At 44.2% G+C, this 27,152-nt stretch overlaps 1 protein-coding gene across 2 annotated transcripts in view; it reads left to right on the forward strand.

Moving 5' to 3' along the window:
* The window catches only part of ITGA3 (integrin subunit alpha 3), a 123,740-nt gene that overhangs the window by 58,719 nt on the left and 37,869 nt on the right, over positions 1-27,152 (forward strand). For both annotated transcript variants that reach the window (XM_073607741.1, XM_073607742.1), the window contains exons 5-13: positions 2,422-2,520; positions 9,029-9,233; positions 11,249-11,442; positions 14,631-14,719; positions 15,133-15,263; positions 17,441-17,524; positions 19,241-19,308; positions 22,512-22,648; positions 26,781-26,927. In XM_073607741.1, coding sequence (XP_073463842.1) covers positions 2,422-2,520; positions 9,029-9,233; positions 11,249-11,442; positions 14,631-14,719; positions 15,133-15,263; positions 17,441-17,524; positions 19,241-19,308; positions 22,512-22,648; positions 26,781-26,927 — 1,154 coding nt within the window. The remainder of the gene's footprint in view (positions 1-2,421; positions 2,521-9,028; positions 9,234-11,248; positions 11,443-14,630; positions 14,720-15,132; positions 15,264-17,440; positions 17,525-19,240; positions 19,309-22,511; positions 22,649-26,780; positions 26,928-27,152) is intronic.

Here is a 27,152-nt window from a genome sequence, read left to right on the forward strand (position 1 = left end):
GGTGCCAGCAGACAATGAATGCAAGTAAAGAAGTATATAAAATAACAGTCTTACATAGTCTTACATAGTAGGTGAGGTTGAAAAAAGACACAAGTCCATCAAGTCCAACCTATGATTTTATTATTACAAACAACGCATAGTTAAAAGGTTTGTTATGATTTAAATAAACATATACATTGGAAACATCTTGTCTTTGCAAGAAGTTTTGTCTAGTCACTGAGAGGTGACAATTAGATGGTTATCCCTACATGTTTCGCCGCCAAAAAAAAAAAGCCAAATACCACCAAAACTTCTCTGTCCATTTAATTCAATTGTTTTTTGTTATTATTATTCTTGTTATATTTATTTAGTTTAGCTCAGGGGTCGGCAACCTATGGCCCGCAGGCTGCACCCAGCCCGCTGCCGCTAAATGTCCGGCCCATCAGTGCACGTGATGAATTCACGTGCACCCAGCCCGCGGATACTTTAACCCCTTCACGCCGAAAGTACGCAAATATGCAGCCTCGGCTTAAAGGGGTTGTACCGAGTTGATGCCTGCGGCTGCACGCATCACCCCGGTACCGTTTTTTAGAGCCTGCGGTTGGTTCTCTTGGGATAACAACCGATGCGGCTAACCAGCCACTCGGCTGTTATCCCATGCAGGGATGCCCCCTCGCCCACCTTCCGCAGCTCGCCCGGGCTTTACCGACCCACCGGGAGGCCCGTGCGACTTCCCCCGGCTGGCCGGAGACCTGAAAGAAGCCAGAATTGGCTACGATCAGGTCTCAGATCTAGTAACCCGGAAGCGATGTCATGACATCACTTCCGCTTTTCAGAAGATTTAAAGGCGCCAAATTTAAAAAAAATGACAGTATTTAAAACAGCCAAACTTGGGGTTTTGATTGCTTTTAAGTGCAACAAAGGGATTTGGGGTCTTATAGAACCCATATCCCTTCATAAGGAGTACCTGTCACTGCCTATTACTGTCACAAGTGATGGTTACATTCCTTCTGACAGCAAAAAAGGTGATCAGAATTTTTTTTCAAAGGGACAGTGTAAAAAAAAAAAAAAAATAAATAAATAAAATTTTTTTTTTATTTAAAGCACCCCATCCCAGCTGGGGGGGCTGTGTAATATGCAGGGGGGGCTGTGTAATATGCAGGGTGGTTGAGTAGAGGGGGCTGTGTGATATGCAGGGGGGGGGCTGTGTAATATGCAGGGGGGCTGTGTAATGTAAAGGGGTCCAGAGGTATGGGGGTGTGTAATGTAAAGTGGTCCAGAGGTGCAGGGGGATGTGTAATGTAAAGGGGTCCAGATGTGCAGGGGATGTGTAATGTAAAGGGGTCCAGAGGTGCAGGGGGATGTGTAATGTAAAGGGGTCCAGAGGTGCAGGGGGATGTGTAATGTAAAGGGGTCCAGATGTGCAGGGGATGTGTAATGTAAAGGGGTCCAGATGTGCAGGGGATGTGTAATGTAAAGGGGTCCAGAGGTGCGGGCTGTGTAATGTAAAGGGGTCCAGAGGTGTGGGGGCTGTGTAATGTAAAGGGGTCCAGAGGCGCGGGGGCCGTGTAATGTAAAGAGGTCCAGAGGTGCGGGACCTGTGTAATGTAAAGCGATCCAGAGGTGCGGGAGCTGTGTAATGTAAAGGGGTCCAGATGTGCGAGAGCTGTGTATTGTAAAGGGGTTCAGAGATGCGGGGGCTGTGTAATGTGAAGGGGTCCAGAGGTGCGGGGGCTGTATAATGGAAAGGGGTCCAGAGGTGCGGGAGCTGTGTAATGTAAAGGGGTCCAGAGGTGCGGGGGCTGTGTAATGTAAAGGGATCCAAAGGTGCGGGAGCTGTGTAATGTAAAGGGGTCCAGAGGTGCGGGGGCTGTGTAATGTAAAGGGGTCCAGAGGTGCGAGAGCTGTGTAATGTAAAGGGGTCCAGAGGTGCGGGGGCTGTGTAATGTAAAGGGGTCCAGAGGTGCGAGAGCTGTGTAATGTAAAGGGGGCCAGAGGTGCGGGGGCTGTGTAATGTTATTTTCATTTATTAGCAGGTGAATACGGGCCTCCATGCATTCACATACATTGAATCTGGCCCTTAAGTGGAAAAAGGTTGCTGACCCTTGGTTTAGCTTATATTGTAAAGGGACTTTTTTAATATACAGAAGTATATTTGGCCTGGCTAATAGCAGACTTCACATAGGCTTTAAGTGCAGCAGAAAAATTAAAGGGAGGGATTCATGATAAATGAATCGCACCAATATGGAGGAATATATCCACAGCGGTGGGATAACGCATATCATTTCATTGTTTCATTTCCCCAGATACAGAAAGATGACACCAAACTGTTACTGGCATGCAGTGCACTCATTTTATTAGCTCCCTGTACAATAAATCCATCTAATGTATTTAATTAGGACCTCTGAATACACTAACTGGTTTTCCTTGGCTGTGTTTTAGGCGCAGACTTCATTCTGCAGAGAGTGAAATCAGATTTCGGGATTGATGACACAGTGGATATCGCCTCACCAAGGGGAGACTTGTACAACATCTACATGGGTACGTCATTATCTATGACGGGCGTCTGCTCGCCCTTTCTACGTTCCATTGTCCTTCACCTCATTCGGTGCGATTTATTTTGCTAAGTGCTTCATGTTTATTGTGCCATTCTTCCTGCCTGAAGTCGTTTGCTGCACCTACTCCATTATATGGACGCTCATGCTTTATGGCTACAGAAATATCTCTCCACGTAGTCCTAGCATGACCAGATTACTCCATTTACTTTATTAAAAATGACAGCTGCAATTGTATTGGTTGCTATGAGGCATTTTGAACAGTTTATTTTTCAGGCACACAAAAGTCACCCTATAACTTGATGATGGGAGTATTAAAGAGTATCAGACATTAGAAGGATTATTGAGGTGACCCTATCACCCATTAAAGAGATTATGGAAGTGATCTTACCCCTCTGACAACTAGGACAGTGCAGCCATTGGGGCGAGCACCCCCTAGAGCAGTGATGGCGGACCTTGGCACCCCAGATGTTTTGGAACTTCATTATCCATGATCATAGGAGTGCACAGCCTAATGCATTAGGGTGTGTACCCTTAAGCTCAAACACACATGCATGTGTATGTATCTACATATATATGACTCCGGCATATTGATCTCCCTGCTGGCACGGTGAAAGAGAAAAGGATAAACACTTTTCTTATGGCAGAGCCGGTAAGAGGGAGATCTTTCTCATGTTCCCGATGCTACACAGAACGATAACGCTAATGCGCATGGGAGGATTAGGGTGTGCCTGGGCACACCCGGCACACCCTGTGCGCCCGCCTATGTCCATGATGCTCATGCACTCTGCAGTGTAGTTGAGCATCATGGGAAATGTAGTTCCAAAACATCTGGGGTGCCAAGGTTCACCATCACTGCCCTAGAGTAATAGAAGGGACTGCCTTCTTTTTCCATGCTCTCTCTTCTGTCAACTTGAATGAGCTTAGCGGCTACGACAGGTGAGAGAGAACACAATGCGTAGTCCTCAGGAAAAGCAAAGCACTTCCTCTTATAGTGCTAGGGGGCGCTTGTCCTAATGGCTGCTTCATCATAGTAGTATTACAAGTACATGTAGTACTTTGTCCCATGATTCTAAGTGCTTTCTAACCCTAGTTATAAGGCCTGACCTGTTCCAAATCTCTTCTGTTGTGGCCGATCTGACAACAGCTCTGAAGGAGACGGCTGATTCATAGCTGTAGCTTGGCTGTGAACACATTCCACAGAAAAGCAATGGCAAGAGGAATGCAGTGGCTGACACATCCCTCCTCCTTCTGCATTCCTCTTGCCATTGCTTGTCTGTGGAAATTCACAGCTGAGACAGGCTACAGCTATGAATCAGCCGTCTCCTTCAGGGCTGTTGTCAGATTTGCCACAACAGAAGGGATTTGGAACAGGTCGGACATCAGCATTGAGAATCAAGGGACAACTACTACATGTACTTTTCCCCATAGGGAACAGAACTGTTGTATTAAAATAATAATCATAGATCTTCTTGTAAGCCCTATTGAACTTGTTTACATTAGCAAAATATGTTCCAGCTGCATCAAATCCAAACAAAAGAAAGCCTGTTCCTCGTCATCCTGTTGCAGAGTCGGATGCTTGCTCTCAGTGTGTGGAAGCAGTGGTCTCTCTGCAGAGGGCCAACACCCCCCTCCACCCACCCACATCCCCCCCCTACCACCACCCCCCCTGAGCCATGCCTATAGTTCTGCAATGTGCAAAGCTCATGCTTCATGCTGATTGGAGAGATCTGGTGCTGACTCAGCAGGCAGCTTGTTGGATCCTTGCGGAGAGACTACTGCTTCCACACAGAAGAGTCTTTCTCTGTAGCATACTGGTAAGGCTGTGGCTGCTTGCTAAAGAAAATAAACTGTGAGGGCCCGTTTACACTACTTGGTTACCGCAACATGCCATAATGCACATAACATGGGTTGCGGTGCCATTCAATTTGAATGTCACTCCAATGCAATGCAAAGCAGTGCTGCAACGCATGGTAGTGCATTGCGTGCATCCAGTTAATTTCCTTTTTTCACCTTTATTACAGTGTAAGTCCTCAGACACGTTCACCTAGCTGTGTGTCATCCATCCCACACCCGGCATCCTCCTATGAAGTCATTTCACTTGCACTTGTGGTTACAGTCGCTATCATTTCTTAGGAGGGATCAGGCTAAGCTGTGTGGAATGTCAGATCCTCGGTCAGGACTTGTTTTGTGCCAAGCTTCTTGAGTCAGTGTGTACAGAACGGTTTGCCTTGTGCGTGCCGTTCCCTTTCTTCTTCTAGGTGTGTTTTCTTCAAGGGCCAGAAAACACAGGCTTAAAGACATGATTAAAGTGGAAGCACGGTGATCGCGCTGTCACTGACAGCTCCCAGTCCCTCTTAACGATCTGAAACCGATGGGACCCGCTCCCAATCATGTGATCGTTGTCATAGCCAATGACAGTGATCACATGACCAGAAAGCCCAGGTGACGCTGCTGACTTTAAAAACTTGTAACCACTTGCCGACCAGGCTTTTTCTGGCACTTTTTGTTTACAAGCTTAAATAAGTAATTTTTGCTAGAAAATTACTTAGAAACCCCAAACATTATACATTTTTTTGGCAGAGACCCTAGGGAATAAAATGGCGATCATTGCAAAGTTTTATGTCACATGGTATTTGCGCAGCGGTTTTGCAAACACAATAAAAATAAATCCTAATAAAAATTTAAATGAAATAAATAAAAAAAGAATATATAATATAATAAAAAACACACAATATTTACCCCAATTTTTTTGTAAAATGTGAAAGATGATGTTACGCCTAGTAAATAGATACCTAACACGTCACACTTTCAAATTGCACATGCTTGTGGAATGGCGACAAACTACAATATTTAAAAATCTCCATAGGCGATGCTTTAACAATTTTTACAGGTTATCTGTTTAGAGTTACAGAGGAGGTCTACTGCTAAAAGTATTGCTCTTGCTTTAACGTTTGCGACGATACCTCATGTGGTGCGAACAACGTTTACGTATGCGTGCGTGACTTATTTGTGCGTTCATTTTTGCGCATGAGCACGGAGCTTTCTTTTTTTTTTATTATTTATTTTATTTTTACACTGTCCCTTTAATTTTTTTTATCACTTTTATTCCTATTACAAGGAACGTAAACATCCATTGTAATAGAAATAAGGATGAAAGGTCCTCTTTATGGAGAGATCTGGGGTCAAAAGGACCCCAACTCTCTCCTTTACCTTTAAAAGCAAAAAATCCACAAAAAAAGTTGATCTTTTTCTTTAAAAAAAAAACAAAACCCTAGGCCAGAAGTGATGTCGTGACATTGCTCCAGTCCTCCATGGCCACAGATGTAATCAAAGATTTTCTGATCTGTGGTCGCCTCTGTGACCAGACGGCCGCACCATCGAACCGTTTCTTGGGTGCGCCAGTAAAAATGGTAAGCCCAAAAAACACTGGCTTTGGGGGGGTTGGGAATGTCCCCTCTCGCTGCTTCTGAAAGCGATCCACTAAGACTGCTTTCATGAGAAAGCTAGCCGCCTGCCGAAAAAAATTAAATAACTACTGGGGTTATGGCTAATACATGGCGGGTGCGGAGATGGGGGGGGGGGGGGGCTGCCGCAGCTGCAGGATGTGTGCGAGGTGCGAGGCCTTGTGTTTGACATGTGTATTAGAGGATTATTGCTACATTCCAAAGGCATTTGGGCCAGAGCACCGGTTCCCAACTTCCCAGGTAATGTGCTGTCCCTGCCCTAGAACCAGGAACTAACGCGTTTCGTCCAGTGAGTTGTAGAGACATATGACTAAGCCCCAATTGGGCAAAATGGGTTGGAGGACCTAGAGAACTGTCACTGCCATGCTTATGATAAACATGAATGCTTGCAATTCTTCTTTCTACTAACAAGCTTAGCTGATAACAATAGACTATGCGGTCTCTAATGACCTGATACACACCTTATGCTCCTGCAACCCACAGGCATTATGTCACCTAGGCTTTTGTTTTTTAATTCCTGACATTATACTATATTATATTATACTATACTATATTATACTATACTACAGTAACTATACTATTATACGGTGATTCGGTCATGGTGACACGTGCTCAGCTGTTTCATGGAAAATGTGAATTTCAAGGATCAGTCCACTTTAAACATCCCCGTTATATGGGAGATTACAAGACTACTTTGGAGAGCAAATAGAGCATAGAAACCACAAAAAGCAGCTACTAATCGCAGAATAAACTTAGGAGTACATGGAGTTGAAGCCAACCAGACAGGAAGATCAGACAGACAAATGGGGTTACAATGGAGAGTGACAATAGCAGACATTGTGTATGGGCGGTGTGTGGTCACATGACCAAGGAATGGAAATTGCAGCTTATCTATCCATTGCACGACTGTCCCATGTGCTGACTACTGAGGCTTTTATTAGAAGCTGGTGACTTCTTGATATCAGGGGAAAACACGGTTCAATCATAACTAGGTCATCGCCGTGTTTTAAAGGGTAACTCGGGAAAAGTAGAAAAAAAAATAGTTCTGTACATCTCTGCAATACAGACACATTTCTCCATGTTTTATCCCTATAAAGTGGCTACAAGTACCGAAAAATACACACCAGAAATTTAGTGAGCTCCGCACTTCCTGTAGTGAGCTGACAACGCGGCCTTTGCTGCACTACAGATCTGGGCTACAAAGCATACCCCCTTATGTCATTAGATGAGTAAAAGGGGCAGGGGTTCTGTAGTCCAGAAGGGTGAGAAATAGGCAACACGGCTTTGGATTTCAGAGGCAGCATTGTCAGCTCACTACAGGGAGTTAGGAGATCCCTGGATTTCTGGCAGGTCAGGTTTTTACGGTACTTAAAGAGGAACTCCAAAAAATTAAAAATCAGTAGCTACAAATACTGTATCTGCTGACTTTTAACTACTTAAGGACCGAGCCGCTTTCTGAGATTTGTTGTTTTTTTTAAGAACAGGTTTTTTTGCTAGAAAATTACTTAGAACCCCCAAACATTATACTTTTTTTTTTTACTAACACCCTAGAGAATAAAATGGCGGTCGTTGTAATACTTTCTGTCACACTGTATTTGCGCAGCGGTCTTACAAGCGCACTTTTTTTGGAAAAAATACACTTTTTTGAATTAAAAAATAAGACAACAGTAAAGTTAACACAATTTTTTTTTATATTGTGAAAGATAATGTTAAACCGAGTAAATTGATACCCAACATGTCACACTTCAAAATTGCGCCGACTCCTGGAATGGCGACAAACGTTTCCCGTTAAAAATCTCCATAGGCGACGTTTAAAAAAATTCTACAGGTTGCATGTTTTGAGTTACAGAGGAGGTCTAGGGCTAGAATTATTGCTCTCGCTTTACCGATCGCGGTGATACCTCACATGTGTGGTTTGAACACCGTTTTCATATGCGGGTGCTACTCATTTTTTTTTTCTTATTTATTTTACCTTTTATTTTTTATTTTTACATTGTTCTTTAAAAAAAAAAGTGTCACTTTTATTCCTATTACAAGAAATGTAAACATCCCTTGTAATAGAAAAAAAGCATGACAGGACCTCTTAAATATGAGATCTGGGGTCAAAAAGACATCAGATCTCATATTTACACTAAAATGCAATAAAAAAAAAAAAAATGTTGTCATTTAAAAAAAAATACAAAAAAAAAAAAAAATGGCCCTTTAAGAGCTATGGACGCATTCACACCTGAGCGTTTCGTGAACACGCACAAAAAAGGTTTTGCGTTCGTTCATGAAACGCGTGTTGTGCTTGCTATGCCATTTGTTCTTAATATCACCCCAAATGCAGAAATCAGATGTACGTTTTCAAGGCCAACAAACGCATCACAACGCTCGGTTACAAACGCGCAAAGCTCAACGTTCCAAAAGATACATGAGCTACTTTGACGAAATTTGTCACGCAATTGGCAGCCTACTGAAATGAATGGGCTATGTAACATGAAAAACGCACATTCGCAAAATGCAAGCCTTAGGGGGAAGACAGCCCAAGTCCCCCAAGCAATATTAAAAGCTGAACCCCAGGCACAAATAATTTCATTTATATATATTCTTCTATAGCCACAAAAGGTATAAATCAATTTTGTGTGCACTATATGCTTTTAAAATCCCAGATATTATCTTGTAAAAGTAGCAGTGACATCATCACTGTGCTGTACATAGACCGTGCGGAGAGCAAAGCTGTGGGAGGGGCCCAGCAGGCTCCACCCACTAAAGGCTGCCTGTAGAAACCTACAGGAGGGGGCGGAGACAAGACCAGTCACCCTGCACAAGGAGAAAGAGCAGCAGTGAGTGGTCTTTATTACAGGAAGTAAAGTCCCACACTGGATTACTGCACAGATCTGGAAGAAATACACAAAGCTCACCAAGATTTAAAGGAGAATACAAACGACAAATGTATTTAGACGATATTTGCTTATCCCAAAGTTCTGCTTTGAGATTAAAAATTCCTCATGCCCTCTTTAATTGTTCTTTGGATTCCTCCTACAGGATACACAGTTAAGCTTGGCACTGGAGTCCTGTCTCAGGATCAGGGCACGGTGCTCTCCGGGGCCCCTCGCTGGCAACATAAAGGCGCCGTCTACATTTCTGAAATCCAGGCGCCAACGCTAAAAATCAAACAGACCCTGAATGGGGATCAGGTGGGCTCCTACTTCGGCAGTGTCATTGCCCTGGCTGACTTCAACAATGATGGGTAAGTACTGAAAGTGTGTGGTTTCTATATGTACATAACTAGGACCAGGGCAAGAGGTGGGCAGGAGGGGAAGCTGCCCTGGGCACAGCGGAGCAAGAGGGGAGAGAATGGACACAGGGCAGTAAAGCCGTTCTACATCATGCATTAAAAACGGTACTAAACCCACAACAGTATAATCAATCTGTATATGCAGTAAAGCATGCTTGTTATACTCACTGTGGAACCTAAGGGGTTAATCCTATGCATTGTGTAAAAGGCTGTCTTCTCTGATCCTGCGCTTCTTCCACTGTCCCCAATCCATCTCCTGATAGAACAGAGCCTTGGGGGCACTCTGCACATGCTCAGTTTGGTGTGTATTGCTAGAGTTTTTTTTTTTTTGGGGGGGGGGGGGGCATGTGATCAGCACTGTCCAGACAGAGGGTCAGGAGTCATGCAGCCTCATAGGACAGCCAGAGGAGAATGAAAACTCCTCCCACAAGTTTTAACCAGACACTGATAGAAGTCACAAGACTGCTATATGCTTCTCATGAGAAAAGGTATTTAGCAGTTTAGATTTGCTAAAATAATTGCGTAGAAGTGATCTGACAGTGCTTCCATCTAACTGCGGACCTGTCAGATTAACATACACTCGCGGAGCCTGCAGTGCATGTAAAACTCCCCAAAGCCACCGATGTATGGCATTGGCCTGTGGCAGTAAATGGGTTAAAGCAGAACTCCAGCCAAAAATAGCAAGATAATAATGAATAGCCCATTAAAGAAAACCAGCAAAACCAGCTTTTCCTGCAGTACGAGGTTGTGGACTGGATCCTTTATCCACTGGGGATCATTAATATTCATAATGGACATGTGTTTGAGAAATGCACATCCATTATGATGTCTAATACTGCTTCTTCTCCAATTTAGAACCCTTTCCAGGACATACACTATATTGTTAAAAGTATTGGGACGCCTGCCTTTACACACACGTGAACTTTAATGGCATCTTGGTCTTAGTCCGTAGGGTTCAATATTGAGTTGGCCCACCTTTTTTAGCTATAACAACTTCAATTTTTCTGGGAAGGCCGTCCACAAGGTTTAGGAGTGTGTCTATGGGAATGTTTGACCATTCTTCCAGAAGCGCATTTGTGAGGTCAGGTACTGATGTTGGATGAGAAGGCCTGGCTGGCAGTCTCCACTCCAATTCATCCCAAAGGTCTTCTATGGGGTTGAGGTCAGGCCAGTCAAGTTCCTCCACCCCAAACTCGCTCATCCATGTCTTTATGGACCTTGCTTTGTGCACTGGTACGAAGTCATGTTAGAACAGGAAGGGGCCATCCCCAAACTATTCCCACAAAGTTGGGAGCATGAAATTGTCCAAAATGTCTTGGTATGCTGAGACTTAAGAGTTCCCTTCACTGGAACTAAGGGGCCAAGCCCAACTCCTGAAAAACAACCCCACACCATAATTCCCCCTCCACCAAATGATTTGGACCAGTGCACAAAGCAAGGTCCATAAAGACATGGATGAGCGAGTTTGGGGTGGAGGAACTTGACTGGCCTGCACAGAGTCCTGACCTCAACCCGACAGAACACTTTTGAGATGAATTAAAGCAGAGACTACGAGCCAGGCCTTCTTGTCCAACATCAGTCCCTGACCTCACAAATGCACTTCTGGAAGAATGGTCAAACATTCCCATAGACACACTCCTAAACCTTGTGGACAGCCTTCCCAGAAGAGTTGAAGCTGTTATAGCTGCAAAGGGTGGGCCAACTCATTATTGAACCCTACAGACTAAGACTGGGATGCCATTAAAGTTCATGTGCATGTAAAGGCAGACGTCCCAATACTTTTGACAATATAGTGTATAAAGAGAGAGAGAGATGCTGTGTCTATATATAAAATAATTGATATAAAGTGTTGCAAAAGCCAATTTTGTCACTGAAGCCTCATATGTGGCTTCCTTTTTTTGTTTCTGCTGGCTCTGATATACGATCACATTCATAATGATAGCTCATAATATCCTCTTTATTCACAGCTGGCAAGAGATAGTGGTCGGAGCTCCATATTATTTTGACCGGAAGGAGGATGTGGGCGGAGCCGTGTACATTTATAACAATGAGGTTGGCAGTTTCACCGACAAGCCCTCTTTGGTGTTGTATGGCCCAGGGGCTTCTGGCTTTGGTTTCGCCGTGGCAAACATTGGAGACATCAACCAGGATGGATTCACTGGTAAAGAGACACTTAAAATATAGCGCTCTATGGAATCATAGGGTTATAGAAGGGACACACAGGACTCCCATAATAGACAGCAGTTGGAATATTATATTATCGATCAGATGAAGATTGGATTAAACTAACGATTAGAAAATTGAAATAAAAAATACTGAACACAATTCTAATGTATACCAAACTTAAATCCATCCATTCATGTAATGCTGCTCATAGAGCATAGTTATATGGCAGCTGGGGATGCTAAGAATGTTTTTTTTTTTTTTTTTGCTGACGGATAATAGAGTGAATTTTATCCTCTCTGACTTACAGTTCCAGCTCTAGTACAGTGATGATAGTGGGTTACTTGCTCTTCACCTTTTCCATTCACAAAACGTCTTGTAATCTTTTCACTAAATACAAGGATTTCTGTGAATGGATATGAGAAGAGGAGGGGCAAGTGAACTATGGGATCTCCACTTATCAATTCACAGAACACCCTGTTTTGTGAGTGGACGGGCTGGAGAATGAGTGACCCGATATTGTTACTACAAGTCTGAGTGGCTGAAACTTATGGCCAACGCTAGTATCTAGCAAAATAAAACAAACATTTTTAGCATTTCCTAGCCGCTATCTGGATGTAGTTATCAAAGCTTTACACATTACTTCTCTGGACCAATTACAATTAAAAAATAGTTTAATCCTGGAGTTCAGTTTCAAGGCTAGAGCAGCCTTTCTCAACCTTTAAACCCTAGAGGAACCCAGAAAATAATTTTCGGGTCTCGAGGAACCCTTACTAAAACCAATTTATCAGGGGTCAATAGGAACAATGCCCCTTATACTGGTGGCCAATAGGAAGAATGTCCCACTTAAAGTGGTGCTCAAAATGCCACCCTTAAAGACAGCTAAAAAGATATTTGGTGTCATGCTGGTGGCTTTGCCAAGTAGTGCTGACCTTTGAACTCTGTAGGCACCAACAAAAAGGTGGTTCATCAGCCACAGCTCAAGGAACCCTTAGCAACCTCTGGAGGAACCCCAGGATTCCACAGAACCCTGTTTGGGAACGGCTGGGCTAGAGCTATACAGGAAATTTTTAGTAGCTCTATCCTATCACTAAAATCACTAGTGATTAATCCCTAGGAATATCAGAGGATCACCAAACAGATGGAGCAAATGGCTTCCTATGGAGTTAGCTAGATGAGAAGCATGTTGTAGCAATCAACTTCACATATTTGCACGAGACAGCACCGCAGATGCTGTTTGCTTTGAGGCTCTGCTTTTCTAATTGAAACCTCCAACCAGATATCTGATATGGGATAAGTCCTCACTGCATTGAATCATAGTGGGATACAATGATGGTGACCTGAAAAGGAGACTGGAGTGGGAGCAGAAAGGTCAGCACTAGAGACAGCTGGGGATGCTGCATGCACAGGAGCTAGCAGTGAATAAGCTGAGTGGATGACCTGTGTCTTCCTCCACTACATGTCACATCAAAAATGTGACCCTCTATACCGGTCAAATATGGCTTGCTGCAAATCCGATCCAATAAGTTTATGCCTTTGAATACAATATCACTCCCCTCTGGTATGCTGGTCCTCTCCGACTCTCGAATATGCTCATGGGAAGATAGGAAAACATAACCTAAAACCGTTCGATAATATTTGATTAAAACACAAAAAGGACCCCACAAATAATTAAAAAACAACAGCACTGTTTTGGGAGACGTCATTTGTGACGAAGCACATAGGGTGGAGCTGACGCTTGTGACTACACCACACATTGAGAGTCCAGAAGCGGTTTTCATTATCCCGGGACTGACTTCTATTCTACAGTGCTGTTGTTATTTAATTATATGTAAGTACCTTTTGTACTGATATCACTGGCCGAACCGGACGAATTTCGATCCATTTATGGCCAACTTTAGCAGTATGCAGCTTCTTCTTTACTCCTTCAGGTGGCTGGGGGAGCGTGTTTTTGTTCAGGATGTGCAGTTGATGCAGTGGAGGTGAAGGATCTGGTTGTGACAGATAATCAGGGGAGCCCAGATTACAAAGGTGGCTGAAGAGAATTATAAATCTTTTGGTAGTTAAAACAGCCCCCGTATTTCAACTGTTTATCCAGCTCTTTGGCTGGTGTTTAACTTTAAATTGCAAAATGATAGCCAACAGGTTTCCATTAAAGTGTATGTAAAGGCAAAGTTTTTTCTTTTTTGGGGGGATAGAATAGGGAAGGGTTAGACACCCTATCAAGTTACTTTTTTAATTTCTGTGTCCCATTGGGAGATTTCCTAGTCATTTCCTGTCCTAGAGACTCAACGGGAAATGAGAGGAAAATGCTACCAAGAACGTGTAGGCAGGTGCAGCCTACTTTCTCCACTGCAGGTGGTGCTTTTCTGAAGCGACACTGCAGTTGAAGGGGAAGTCTAGAGGAACATGGTTCCTCTATGGTTTCCTGGGTCACTGGGGAAGCTATCCAATTGGATGCTGCCACCCCATGTGACTCTGGCAGCCATCTTGGGTCAGGCTATTTAAGGCCCTGGCTTACAGGTTTGGGAGTGGGTAGAGTAGGGACAGGTTCCCCGCATGGTAGGGAAAGGTTCCTCATGAGCAGGGAAAGAGTAGAGCTCACAACTTCTTTGGACATCTTCCTGCTTGGGCCTGAGACTGCCCCTCCTACCAGGCACTGTCAGTTCAGCTGAAACTTGCTCTCCACTTGCTGTTGGACCTGTGAGTGTTCCCAGTTGGGTTGCCTTCCCACCCAGTTTATTGTGAACTGTCGATGCATTCTTTCTTTCACCGAACTTGGACTGTGTGTGTTATTGCCACCACACCAAGCTGCACCCCACCTACAAACGTATTTCCCATCTTAGTGAGTTGTCGCAGGAACAGGAGTCCCCATTGGAAGAATCTCCTTCTCATCTTGCTCTTGTGACAACTCTAAAATTTGAGTTTTTCCTTACTTTCTGACTTGATGACAATGGTCACCAGGAAGAAATACAGAGATTGTACAGGAAGGGGTAGAATTAGCAACACCAAGTCCACAATATAGAAGGGAAGTAACGTTAATAGCATGTATTTCAGGTTGGATTGTCCAAACCTTTCTATATAGCTTTATGACATACAGTATGTTTGGTGTTGGTCAACCTCAAAAATGATATAAAGGGGACATTATCCAAAAGGGGAATTTAACTATCCATTGTTTTATGGCAGATCTGGCGGTGGGTGCTCCTTTTGAAGAAATGGGAAAAGTGTACATCTACCACAGCAAGTCCAGTGGGCTGCAGTCCAAACCAAGTCAGGTACCTCCTCTTCGTTCCTCTCTGTTCACCTCTGAAGATGACCATACACAGTCAGACGCGACCCTTCCTCTGCTTTAGCTGCAGGTGGTAGAGTCTGCAAATAATTTGTCTTTCAATGGTAGTAAACATGTGGGTGGTAAATGCCTATATAGAAGTCATCATATAAGAGCTGAACAACGTACAGATGGAGACTTCCTGGTCGTATCTTCTGGATATCTGAGTTTAGCTCTTGACTTTGAAAGCTTTGACTATCCCATACAATGACTGTTTTTCAGAATAGAACAGTTGAATGATGATTTACCTGTGTATGGTCACCTCTTTTTTTTTATTATTATTATTTTTCTTACCACTGAACTACCACCATGTTCTATAAGATGCACATCATTCCTTATTTTTATTTTCGCCACCTGTAGATTATTGAAGGATCTCAGATTGGTGGGATACCAACATTTGGATACTCAATCAGTGGTGGTCTCGATGTTGATGAAAACTCTTACCCAGACCTGCTTGTGGGAAGTTTGGCGGACCAAGTTGCTCTGCTGAGGTAATAAGATGGTATATTTCGATGGCCAGCTGGTTGAGTTTGGGTAAAGCTAATTGATCTAGGTTATCTAACTTGACTCTTAGCACTACAACGTTAACCTTGACCCTTTCTCCACACATGTTCATGAGGGGGGAGACTACTAGTGGGGCTCATCTGCAATACACTGAATACAGGAATAATGAGTGGGGCCACCAGGTACCTGCCAGGGAAGCAAGCCCCATCCATCCACATGTAGCACCCTCCTAGATTCTAGGTTAGGTAAGTTTAGTCTTAAGCTCCCCTGTAATCAGTTAAGCTGCTTGCAATTAGTTTGGGCTGTTCTGTGTCTCACCGGTTGCAGGATTGACTGCTTCATCCTCCCTCCTTGAGGGTTCTGGAAAGTAGTGGGTTGGGAGAGTCAAATCAGTAGCTGAATATTTATGCAACCCCAGTCAATCTCTGGGGGAAGGTGGCCAGATGATGACTGGGAGGGAGCTTAAATAGTGGAGCCTGGAACAGTTGGGTTCTTGTCCATGAAATACCAGCCTGAAGAGCTGCTGTCCTTTGAGCTGTGCTTTTCTCCTGCTCCCTGAAGCCCCAGCTACTCTAGCTGAGGGGCCTATTCTGCTGAGCTGTGACTAAGGGACTTCTTTTGGGATCTGGTGTGAAGAGTTCACGGGAGAGGTGTCTGGAAGATATTGGAGGGAGGCATCCAACTATCCAAGTTAGAGAGTACAGATCGGTGTGTGAGATCCCAGTGACTGTGTGCTGCTGTTGTCCCTCTTGCATCAGAGTCAGCCTGTATTTAAGGTGGACATTGTTCATGGAATCCCTGTGTAGCTCAGCCCATCATTTGCTGCTGCAAGGACTGTGCTCAGAATCACTAAGAGGAAGTTGGGTGTCCTCAAGTTAATGCTGCTGGAGTATCCCATGGCTAGTCTGCACCCATCCAAGTTCAAGTTTTTTTCAATAAAGCAAGAAAAGGAATGCCCCTAGACTGATCATTGAGCCAGAGGAGTGACTGAGACTGTGTGTCTGGCTGCTAGAGTACCTATTGGGAAAAGAACCTTGGGACCAAATCAGAGGGCCCATTAATGGGCGAGCACTACACACACATGGCTGGGGGAGACAGTAATTCATGGCAGCTATGCCAATGTATACATTGGTCTCTGCTAAAAATGTACTATTGTGTAATTACTATGAATTGAAGTGGTTGTAAGGGCACAAGGTTTTTTTTAGGTAAAAAATATTCTGGGTGCAGCAACCCCCAGCCCCCCCATAATACTTACCTGAGCCCCATCTGGATCCAGCGATGTCCATGAGAGCCTTGCCTCTCCAGGGACTCGCACTCCTGATTGGCTTTTGGTAGCAGTGGGGGCCGTTGGCTCCTGCCGCTGTCAATCATAGCCAGTGAGCCAATCAGGACACGGAGGGAGGAGGCTGAGCCGCGGCTCCATGTGTGAATTGACACACAGAGCGGCGGGTTGGGAGCATGCCTGCTTTGGTTCCGGCAGGAAGGAGGAGCCAGGAGCGCCAGCGTGGGACCCAAGAAGAGGGGGATCCGGGCTGCTCTGTGCAAAACCACTGCACAGAGCAGGCAAGTATAACATATATGCTATTAAAAAAAAAAAAAAAAAACAAGACTTTAGTATCACTTTATTCACTTTAAATTTTGCCAGCTTGATCTTCCCTATTTTATGTGTTAAATATAGCAATTTGTAAATTAGTGAACTTATAGAGCTGAAATCTGAGAAGAAGCAATAAAGAACAACCACTGTTTGTTACTACAAAGCATGAAGCAGATCCAGCATATGTAATGAGCAAATATGACTACACCTTATATACATATTAAGGTAGATGCTGTGCTTAAATATCTCCCCATCCCCCAAAAATGGAGAGGAACAATAGCAGACATGTTTGAAGTCGGCAACCGGGCGGCAACCATGGCTTCTTCCATAGATAAAGTGGGGAAGTGAACCTAGGAACCTGGGGACAGGAAGTGTGTTGTTTGCACAATTACAGGATGAAAAAAAACGTGAAAAAAATCCTACAAAAAGACAAATGCCTATAACATATTTAAGAACTGGTAAGCTGCAATACATGATATTTTTGCTTTTGGGTTTAGATGCATTTTAGATAGACATTACTTGTCTTATTTTAGAAATATACTAATTTAATTCAGTGTATTTTTCTTACAGATCTCGTCCTGTTATCAATATCTCTAGGGAATTTTCTGTGACACCAACTCTTGTAGATCCCAATAAATGTTCCTCAACTTCCTGGTAAGAGTCCATATTGTCCATATCCCTAGTGCCCACCCTGCAATCCTTGGTGTTTAGGATTGGTGCTCAGGGACAAGGGGTGGGCAGAAGGGTCAGCTGCTCTGGGCACTGTGGTATCATGAGAGGTTGGGGGGGTGGTGCGAGGAGATGGGGGGGGGGTTGTGTTGGGAGGGGGAATTTAGGAGATGGCAGGGGGTATGGAGTATTCTGGGGGTGATTTGTGCTAGTAGGGATGATTGGGGGGATTTGTGCTAGGAGAGGAAATCTGGGGAGGGGGATTTGTGCTAGGAGGGGAAATCTGGGGAGGGGAATTTGTGCTAGGAGGGGAAATCTGAGAAGGGGGATTAGTGCTAGGAGTGGAAATTTGGGGAGGGGAATTAGTGCTAGGAGTGGAAATCTGGGAAGGGGGATTAGTGCTAGGAGTGGAAATTTGGGGAGGGGAGTTAGTGCTAGGAGTGGAAATCTGGGAAGGAGGATTAGTGCTAGGAGTGGAAATCTGGGGAGGGGGATTTGTGCTAGGAAGGGAAATCTGGGGTGGGGGATTTTTGCTAGGAGGGTGGATAGGGGGATTTGGAACGAGGGGAGAAGATGTGTGCTGGGAGGGGAAATTTGAGGGGCAGAGGATTCGTGCTAGGAGGAGTGATTTTTTTTTGGGGGGTGGGGGGGTTGTGGAGAGAGAGGATTTGAGCTGGGAGGGGGGATGAGGGGAGGGGCAAAGATTTCTGCTGAGATGGGGGATTTCAGCAGGGGGAGGATTTGTCTAGGGAGGAGGGGGGATTTATGCTCATATGCTTATACGCATGTTCGCCCTGGGCTCCAAATGACCTTGTCCTGGTACCGTAACACAGTGTTTCTCAACTCCAGTCCTCAAGGCGCCCCAACAGGTCATGTTTTCAGGATTTCCCTCAGATGAAACGGCTATGGTAATTACTAAGACAGTGAAACTGATAAAATCACCTGTGCAAAATAATGGGGAGCCTGAAAACATGACCTGTTGGGGTGTCTTGAGGACTGGAGTTGAGAAACATTGCTGTAACATATTGCCAGTCTTGGAGTATCTCCTACAGCTGGTCCTTCAGCTGTTGTAGAACCACAAGTCCCATGAGGCACTGCACGGCTGACAGTTACATGCATGGCATGCATGACTCCCAAAGGCAGGGGCATGATGGGACTTGTAGTTTTGCAACAGCTGGAGGTCCACGGTTGAGAACCCATGTCCTACAGCATTTCTCCAACCATACTTTTAGCATTTGTGCAATCTCTGACCATTTCCTCTGCTCTACTCTGAAGTCTCTCTTCTGTAGTATTTCATATACTGAATATTATGTGCGGCCCTAGGTGACATCAGGCCCCCTATATCTTGTAGGCTGACAACCGTTGGTCTACATTCATTATTAACTGCAGTCACTCTTTAGGTATTCGGGCAGCCATGAGTGACAGTTGTAAGAATACAATAGCCATGAGCAGGAGATTTGTCCATCCACGCTGATTGGCATGGAAGGAAGAATCTATGGATTTCTCTCATTGAGCCCAGCTTTACACTGCATGGCTAGCTTTACACTGCTTCAAACATAAAAAAAAAATAAAACATTAATGATATTCCACAAAACTGTTACATTCACCATGCCATCTGACCACTGTTTCTCTATGTAATTTTTCATGCCTACAAATGTTAATTGTATTTTACTTCATATATTAATCCTCTCCTCTATACAGCATGGATGTCCGCCTCTGCTTCTCATACATACTGAGTACCGGGAATCCCCGATACAAGAGAAATATTAGTAAGTATGGGTTTTATAGCTGTCATTTCATTTTTGACATTGGTTGCATGCTTAAAGTGGTTGTAAACCTCAGACATGAAATATGAACAAAGCATAACCCTCAGTAGTGTGTACTTGTCTCAATCCAAAGCACTAAGTGTAATTTCTGCCTGCTGCTTCATTCTTCTGCAATCAGCATGAATCACTTCCGACAAGTTTTCCTGACACCAAGAGAAAAATGGTGACAGGGGAGGGAGTTCCAGCTGATTGACAGCCTCAGCTCTGTTCCTGTGTACTTTGTGAAGGGGGTGTGTCCCTTCCCTCCAATCAGCTCTCAGAGCTCTGGGAACCTTCCAATGGTGACCCTAGTTCAGGAGATCTGGGGGTCCCCAAGAGATTCCCTTAATTTTCAGGGATTTCTTTTCACTTCCTGTTTGGCTATGGGACAGTAAGTGAAGGGGAATCTCCCTAATGGGACAAAGATGACAAAAATAAACCTATAGCTCTACTTTAAGCTGGCCATACACAAATCAAAATTTGGCCGGTTCAGCGGGAACTGGCTAAATTTTGATGAGTGTGTGTCCCTCCCCACTCAACAGGAGTCAATCATTTGATCTGATTGGGACCTGCTGGAAAGAACTGACCAGATCGAATTTGAATTCAATACCCCGGGTACAGTATAGTAATCATGGAAAGTCTTTTATAGGTGTAGTGATTGGTGGGCCAAAGTGCCATGCTGTTAACCCATTTCCATTGATGGAGAAAGTATGACAGAGTCAAGAAAGAAGGAAAGAAGAAAGAAAAATAAGGAAGTTGTATAGAGAAATGTACAGTGCCTTGAAAAAGTATTCATACTCCTTGAAATTTTCCAAATTTTGTCATGTTATGACCAAAAACGTAAGGCTGGGTTCAAATTAATGAGAATTGGATGCGGATTCCACACATCCAATTCGCAATAGCAGAAGAATGTGACCGCCTCTCTATGGATTTGCACAGGAGCCCTGTGCGTCTTTTGGTCCATTTCAGGTCCTAATTCAGTCCAAAATTCGGGCTGAAATCGGACCTGAAACAGTGAAGCAGGACGCACCTGACCCCTGCTGGAGCCCCATCGGCATCCAGTGTGAACCGAGCCTAAATGTATTTTATTGGGATTTTATGTGATAGCCCAACATAAAGTGACACAAAATTGTGAAGTGGAAGGAAAATGATAAATGGTTTTCAATTTTTTTTTACAAATCTGTAAAGTGTGGCGTGCATTTGTAGTCAGAGTCAATACTTTGTAGAACCACCTTTCGCTGCAATTACAGCTGCAAGTCTTTTTGGGGATGTCTCTACCAGCTTTGCACATCTAGAGAGTGACATTTTATCCATTCTTCTTTGCAAAATAGCTCAAGCTCTGTCAGATTGGATGGAGAGCGTCTGTGAACAGCAATTTTCAAGTCTTGCCGCAGATTCTTAATTGGATTTAGGTCTGGACTAACACTGGGCCATTCTAACACATGAATATGCTTTGAGCCAAACCATTCCATTGTAGCTCTGGCTGTATGTTTAGGGTCGTTGTCCTGCTGGAAGGTGAACCTCCACCCCAGTCTCAAGTCTTTTGCAGCCTTATGCCCCCGTACACACGATAGGATTTTCCGACAACAAAATCCATGTTTTTTTTCCAACGGATGTTGGCTCAAACTTGTCTTACATATACGCAGTCACACAAATCTTGTCGGAAATTCCAAACGTCAATAACGCGGTGATGTACAACACGTACGATGAGCCAAGAAAAATGAAGTTCAATAGCTCTTCTGTTTGATTCTGAGCATGCGTGGCACTTTTTGTGTCACAATTGTGTACACACGATCGGAATTTCCAACAACGGATTTTGTTGTCGGAAAGTTTGAGAACCTGCTCTCAAATTTTGTGTGACGGAAATTCCGATGGAAAATGTCCGTTGGAGCCTACAGTCGGAATTTCCAACAACAAGCTCCCATCGAACATTTTCCATCGGAAAATCCTATCGTGTCTACGGGGCATAACAGGTTTTCTTCTAAGATTGCCCTGTACTGTATTTGGCTCGATCCATCTTCCCATCAACTCTGACCAGCTTCCCTGTCCCTGCTGAAGAAAAGCATCCCCACAACATGATGCTGCCACCACCATGTTTCACGGTGGGGATGGTGTGTTCAGGGTGATGTGCAGTGTTTGTTTTCCGTCACACATAGCGTTTTTCTTTTAGGCCAAAAAAGTTTAATTTTGGTCTCATCTGACCAGAATACCTTCTTCCACATGTTTGCTGTGTCCCCAACATGGCTTCTCGCAAACTGCAAAAGGGACTTCTTATGACTTTCTTTCAACAATGGCTTTCTTCTTGCCACTCTTCCATAAAGGCCAGATTTGTGGAGTGCACAACTAATAGTTGTCCTGTGGACAGATTCTTCCACCTGAGCTGTGGATCTCGGCAGCTCCTCCAGAGTTACCATGGGCCTCTTGGCTGCTTCTCTGATTAATGCTCTCCTTGCCCAGCCTGTCAGTTTAGGTGGACGGCCATGTCTTGGTAGGTGTGCAGTTGTGCAATACCCTTTCCATTTTCAGATGATGGATTGAACAATGCTCTGTAAGATGTTCAAAGCTTAGGATATTTTTTTTATAACCTAACCCTGCTTTAAACTTCTCCACAGCTTTATCCCTGGCCTGTCTGGTGTGTTCCCTGGCCTTCATGATGATGTTCACTAATGTTCTCAAACAAACCTCTGAGGGCTTCACAGAACAGCTGTATTTATACTGAGATTAAATTACACACAGGTGGACTCTATTTACTATTTAGGTCTTGACTTCTGAAGACAATTGGTTCCACTAGATTTTAGTTAGGGGTATCAGAGTAAAGGGAGCTGAATACATATGCACGCCATACTTTTCACATATATATTTGTAAAATATTTTAAAAGACATTTATCATTTATCTTCCACTTCACAATTATGTGCCACTTTGTGTTGGTCTGTCACATAAAATCCCAATAAAATACATTTACGTTTTTGGTTGTAACATGACAAAATTTGGAAAATTTCAAGCTATCAATACTTTTTCAAGGCACAGTAAGTAAGGATGAGTAACCCCTTTTAAATGCTGGAATACATTAGTGGCTCACAGACTAGTTATTTTTCTGTTTTGTATTTGCTCTATTAGGATGAGAATTACCCATATCATAATAAAATTGTTTTTATCATTTTCACAGCCCTCCAATACACTTTGGATGCTGATTTTGGCAGGCGACCTACCCGGGTGAAGTTTCAGGGGGCCCCTGGAGCCATATACAATGGCTTCTTCTCAATGCCAGAGACTACATGTCAGAACCTCCAGCTTCTATTAGCGGTGAGTGAGGCTCTGTCCCCACAGTGCTTACAGCATATTTATCAATAAGATTTGATCATTAGGTAGCCTCCGTTTAGATGTAAATGTAAAGGTTTGCCAAACTGTACCTGTCGGGGGTGAAACGCCTTAGGACTGTAACTTTGGGTGGGAGGTCCGCAGTGTGTGTGGTATGCCATATCGGCATGCTCAATAATTTAACTTGAGTTTTAGGATGTTATCGGTGTGCAGCCCAACTTTCTTTGAAGTTGCATGTGATGCAAAGTGTGAATGGGCGCCTGGGCTTCTGCACCCAGCTGTTCTGCAGGATTAAGGAGAGGAAAGTGGACCTCAATACACTGTTTAATTTGGCTACTATGTGACAAATAAGGTTTAATGTTGATAAATGTAAGGTTATGCACTTGGGGGCACTTGGAGTACAACTGGGGGAATCAATGGTGGAGAAGGGGTTGGGTGTTCTGGTCAATCATGAGCTTAATAATTACATGCAGTCCTTTCTTGTATTAGGAGAGGTATGGACTCCAGAGAGAGAGATATCATTTTGCCCCTGTATAAATCATTAGTAAGACCTCATCTGGAATATGCAGTTCTGGTTGGGCACCAGTTCACAAAAAGGGAATCGAGGAACTGGAGAGTGCAGAGAAGGGCAACCAAATTGATATAAGGCACGGAGGAGCTCAGCTATGAGGTATCAAAAAGTTTTGAGACTAGTTTTGTTACATGCTAACAGATGGCAGCACAAGGCTGCACGCCCAGTCACAGGGAGCACCGACCTTCATAAGTTAGTGTGCCAAAAAATATCGTCCTGTGTACATCGGGAACTGTGCAACTGGTGCTATTCTGACCACGTGTGTTACCAGGTCTGCTATTTCATCTTGGATAGCAAGTTAGAAGAGCAAACTTGAAATTCTGTGTGAAACTGGGCAAATCTGCCACAGACATGATCCAGCAAGTTTATGGCGATGCTTCAATGAGTTGTTCAAAGCTGTTTTGAGTGGCACGCGTGATTGTTCTCCGACGATCAACATGCGCAAGTTGCCGAATTGTTTCGACATTTTCGGAGGCTGAGCTCGTTGAAGGTCTTTTTGACCTCTCATGGTCTCCCAGTGATGTTCTTCCGCTCTTCAAGTTGAAGTCTTCCAGTGATGTTCTTCCGCTCTTGAAGTTAGAACAAAGAGATAATGTGAAATTCTTGGTGAAACTGGGCAAACAAGATATCAGGAGACCTTCAATGCGCTCAGCCCCCGAAAATGTTGAAACAATTCGGCAACTTGTGCATGATGATCGTCGGAGAACAATTGCGTGTGCCACTCAAAACACCTCAAATGGCTCATTGCAGCATCGCCGTAAACTTGCCAAATCATGTCAAATGTCTCTGTGGCAGATTTGCTGAGTTACACAAAGGAATTTCACGCTCTTTGTTCTAACTTGCTGTCCATGATGAAATAGTAGACGTGGTCAGAATAGCACCAGTTGCACAGCTCCCGATGTACACAGGACGACGTCTTTTGGCACACTGACTTGTGAAGGTCGGTGCTCCCTGTGACTGGGCGTGCAGCTTTGTGCTGCCATCTGTTGGTGTGTTACAACACTAGTCTTGAAACTTTTTGAAACCATCTCTTATGAGTAACGATTAGCCGAACTGAATGTATTATCTCTTGAGAAGAGGAGATTAAGGTTGGGATTTCCCCGAATCCAATTCGCATGACAGGAGAGTGTGAATGTCAATGAAGCCAGTTCACACATCTCCGTGGCAGCTACGGAGTGGATTGCACAGGGGTCCTGTGCGTCTTTGGCTCAGTTTTAGTCCTAAATTCAGGCAAAAGTTTGTCCCCAATTCGTCCCTGTGGGCCGCATCCATGTTAAGTGTAAACAAAGCCTCAGGGGGGATACTGTATTATCAGCATGTTATAAATACATAAAGGGTCCAAATAATGAACTTGGTGTTGAGTTATTCACTTTAAGGTCATCACAGAGGACAAGGGGGCATTCTTAAAGCGGAGTTCCAGTCAGAAAACAAATTTAACATTATTCAGCAGCATTTAATACAAGGAACAACCTTTGGGGGAAAAAAAAAAAAATTACTCACCTTTTCAGGTCTGTTGCTAGGGGGTCCCTCGTAATCTGCCTCTTCTTCTCCAAGGCACCTGACGTCATTTCCCTCGGCGCCCGTGTTCGCTAGTGCTCCTGGGAGATGTCTGTCATCATTTCCCAGGAGTCACTGGGCAGCACATAGGGCTTCGTTGCCATCACAACAGGGGCGGGCACTTCCGACGACCGTTGTGATGGCAACGTCAGAAGTGTACGGCGCTGCGCCGTACATATGGCGCATGCGCGAGAACGGGGCGGTGCATTCTCATCTTAGAAACGCGAGTGCTCTAAATAAGCCTGATTAACAAAAAATATGGATCCTAAAAAAAAAAAAAAAAATAACAGTGGGAACTCCGCTTTAACATTTAGGAAAAAAGATTTAGTCTCCAAATACGGAAAGGTTTCTTCACAGTAATGCCCCGTACACACGGTCGGACATTGATCGGACATTCCGACAACAAAATCCTAGGATTTTTTCCGATGGATGTTGGCTCAAACTTTTCTTGCATGCTCACGGTCACACAAAGTTGTCGGAAAATCTGATCGTTCTGAACGCGGTGACGTAAAACACGTACGTTGGGACTATAAACGGGGCAGTAGCCAATAGCTTTCATCTCTTTATTTATTCTGAGCATGCGTGACACTTTGTGCGTCGGATTTGTGTACACACGATCGGAAATTCCGACAACAGATTTTGTTGTCGGAAAATTTTATAGCAAGCTCTCAAACTTTGTGTGTCGGAAATTCCAATGGAAAATGTGTGATGGAGCCTACACACGGTCGGAATTCCCCACTCCTCTCCCCCGTCTTCTCTGCGGCGCTGTCATTGGAACTGTGGGCACCCAGCCGTGACAGCGTGCGGCTTCACGGGTCGGGCGCGCACTGCGCTTTCCGAGTGGACAGGCAATCTTCTGAGACATGTGACGTGTCCCAGAAGATTATCTAGAGGGAGGGGTCGCCTAGGGGGAGAGGAGGAGTCGCCTAGGTGGCTGAGAAGCAGAACAAGGAAGTGGAACAGGAAGTCCCTCTCTAATGTAGGCACCCACTCCCCCCCCCCAAAAAAAATGACATGCCAAATGTGGCATGTAAGGGGGCGAGGAGTGCTTAATGCGAAAGTTCCACTTTTGGGTGGAACTCCACATTAAACTTAAGTTGTTGATGTTGGTGTAAATGATCTGGTTCCTGGGCAGACGGCTTCTACACCCCAGAGGATCTCCACAGTCTCCTTGGTTTGTAGTGTAGTGTAACGAGAATTGAAAAATTGAAGCGCCACACCACTCCTAAGAGGTCCAGATACTACTTTAGTCCATTAGACCCCTTTCACACTGAGGCGTTTTTCAGGCGCTACAGCGCAAAAAATAGCGTCTGTAAAGCGCCTGAAAAAAGCCTCAGCTGCAAACGCATGTGAAGGCCCGAGTGCTTTCACACTGGGGCGCTGCGCTGGCAGGGCGTCACAAAAAGTCCTACCAGCAGCTTCTTTGCAGCGCTGGAGGAGCGGTGTATACACCATTCCTCCACCGCTCCTCCCCATTGAAAATAATGGGGCAGCGCTGCTATACCGCCAGTAAAGCGCCACTGCAGCAGCATTTTGCGGGCGGATTTTGCAGGCGGATTTAACCCCTTTTCGGCGTTTTAGCAGCGCTATTTGGCCGCTAGCGGGGCGGTTTTAACTCCCGTCAGGCCCTTTTTTGTTTGTTTTTTGGAGTCTCTTTTATATTCTATATTATTTTTTTGTTTGAGGTTTGTATGCACACATATTAACCTAAATCCCATTGTGGTTTGCTTCTTTTTTTACCAAGTTTGTTTAAACACATTAAATACACAGTATTTTTTACAGGAGTGTGACATAGAATAGACAGTTTGCACAGTATACCACAGATCATTAGAATCCATGGCGTACACACAAAACCACATTATTAAAGGAACATTCCATGCTGCAAAAACATGCATCTGTTTCTACTTGCACCATATGCAATTTATAGCTGAAATTCTTTAGCTCCGGTCTGTCCTTATCAGTGTTTTTTATTTATTTTTTACATCGCAGGACACTATCCGAGATAAGCTACAACCTATCCGCATCTCCCTGAAATATTCTATTCTGGACCGGGAGCTGAAGGCCCGCGCTAATGTCGCCTCATTGGACAACTTCCCTGTGCTCAACCAAGATCAGAATATGGAGCAAATAGTGGAGGTAAGCAGCACAAAACTTTTAATTTTGTTTTGGATAGAGCAAGGAAGGGTTGGAGCCTTTGTCAGTTTTTTTTTTTTTATTTTATTGAGGTCTCTGCACAGTTGGAAGATCTCACACCACTTCCTGTTAGGACTTTTACTAGTGTCACAGGGACAGGAAGTGATTGGAAATATTTCCAGTGGGGTCATAGTGTTCTTCCTTCTACTTAAAACACAAAACTTTGCC

Source organism: Aquarana catesbeiana, linkage group LG12 (genome assembly GCF_042186555.1).
Source record: "Aquarana catesbeiana isolate 2022-GZ linkage group LG12, ASM4218655v1, whole genome shotgun sequence".
NCBI classification, from domain to species: Eukaryota; Metazoa; Chordata; class Amphibia; order Anura; family Ranidae; genus Aquarana; species Aquarana catesbeiana.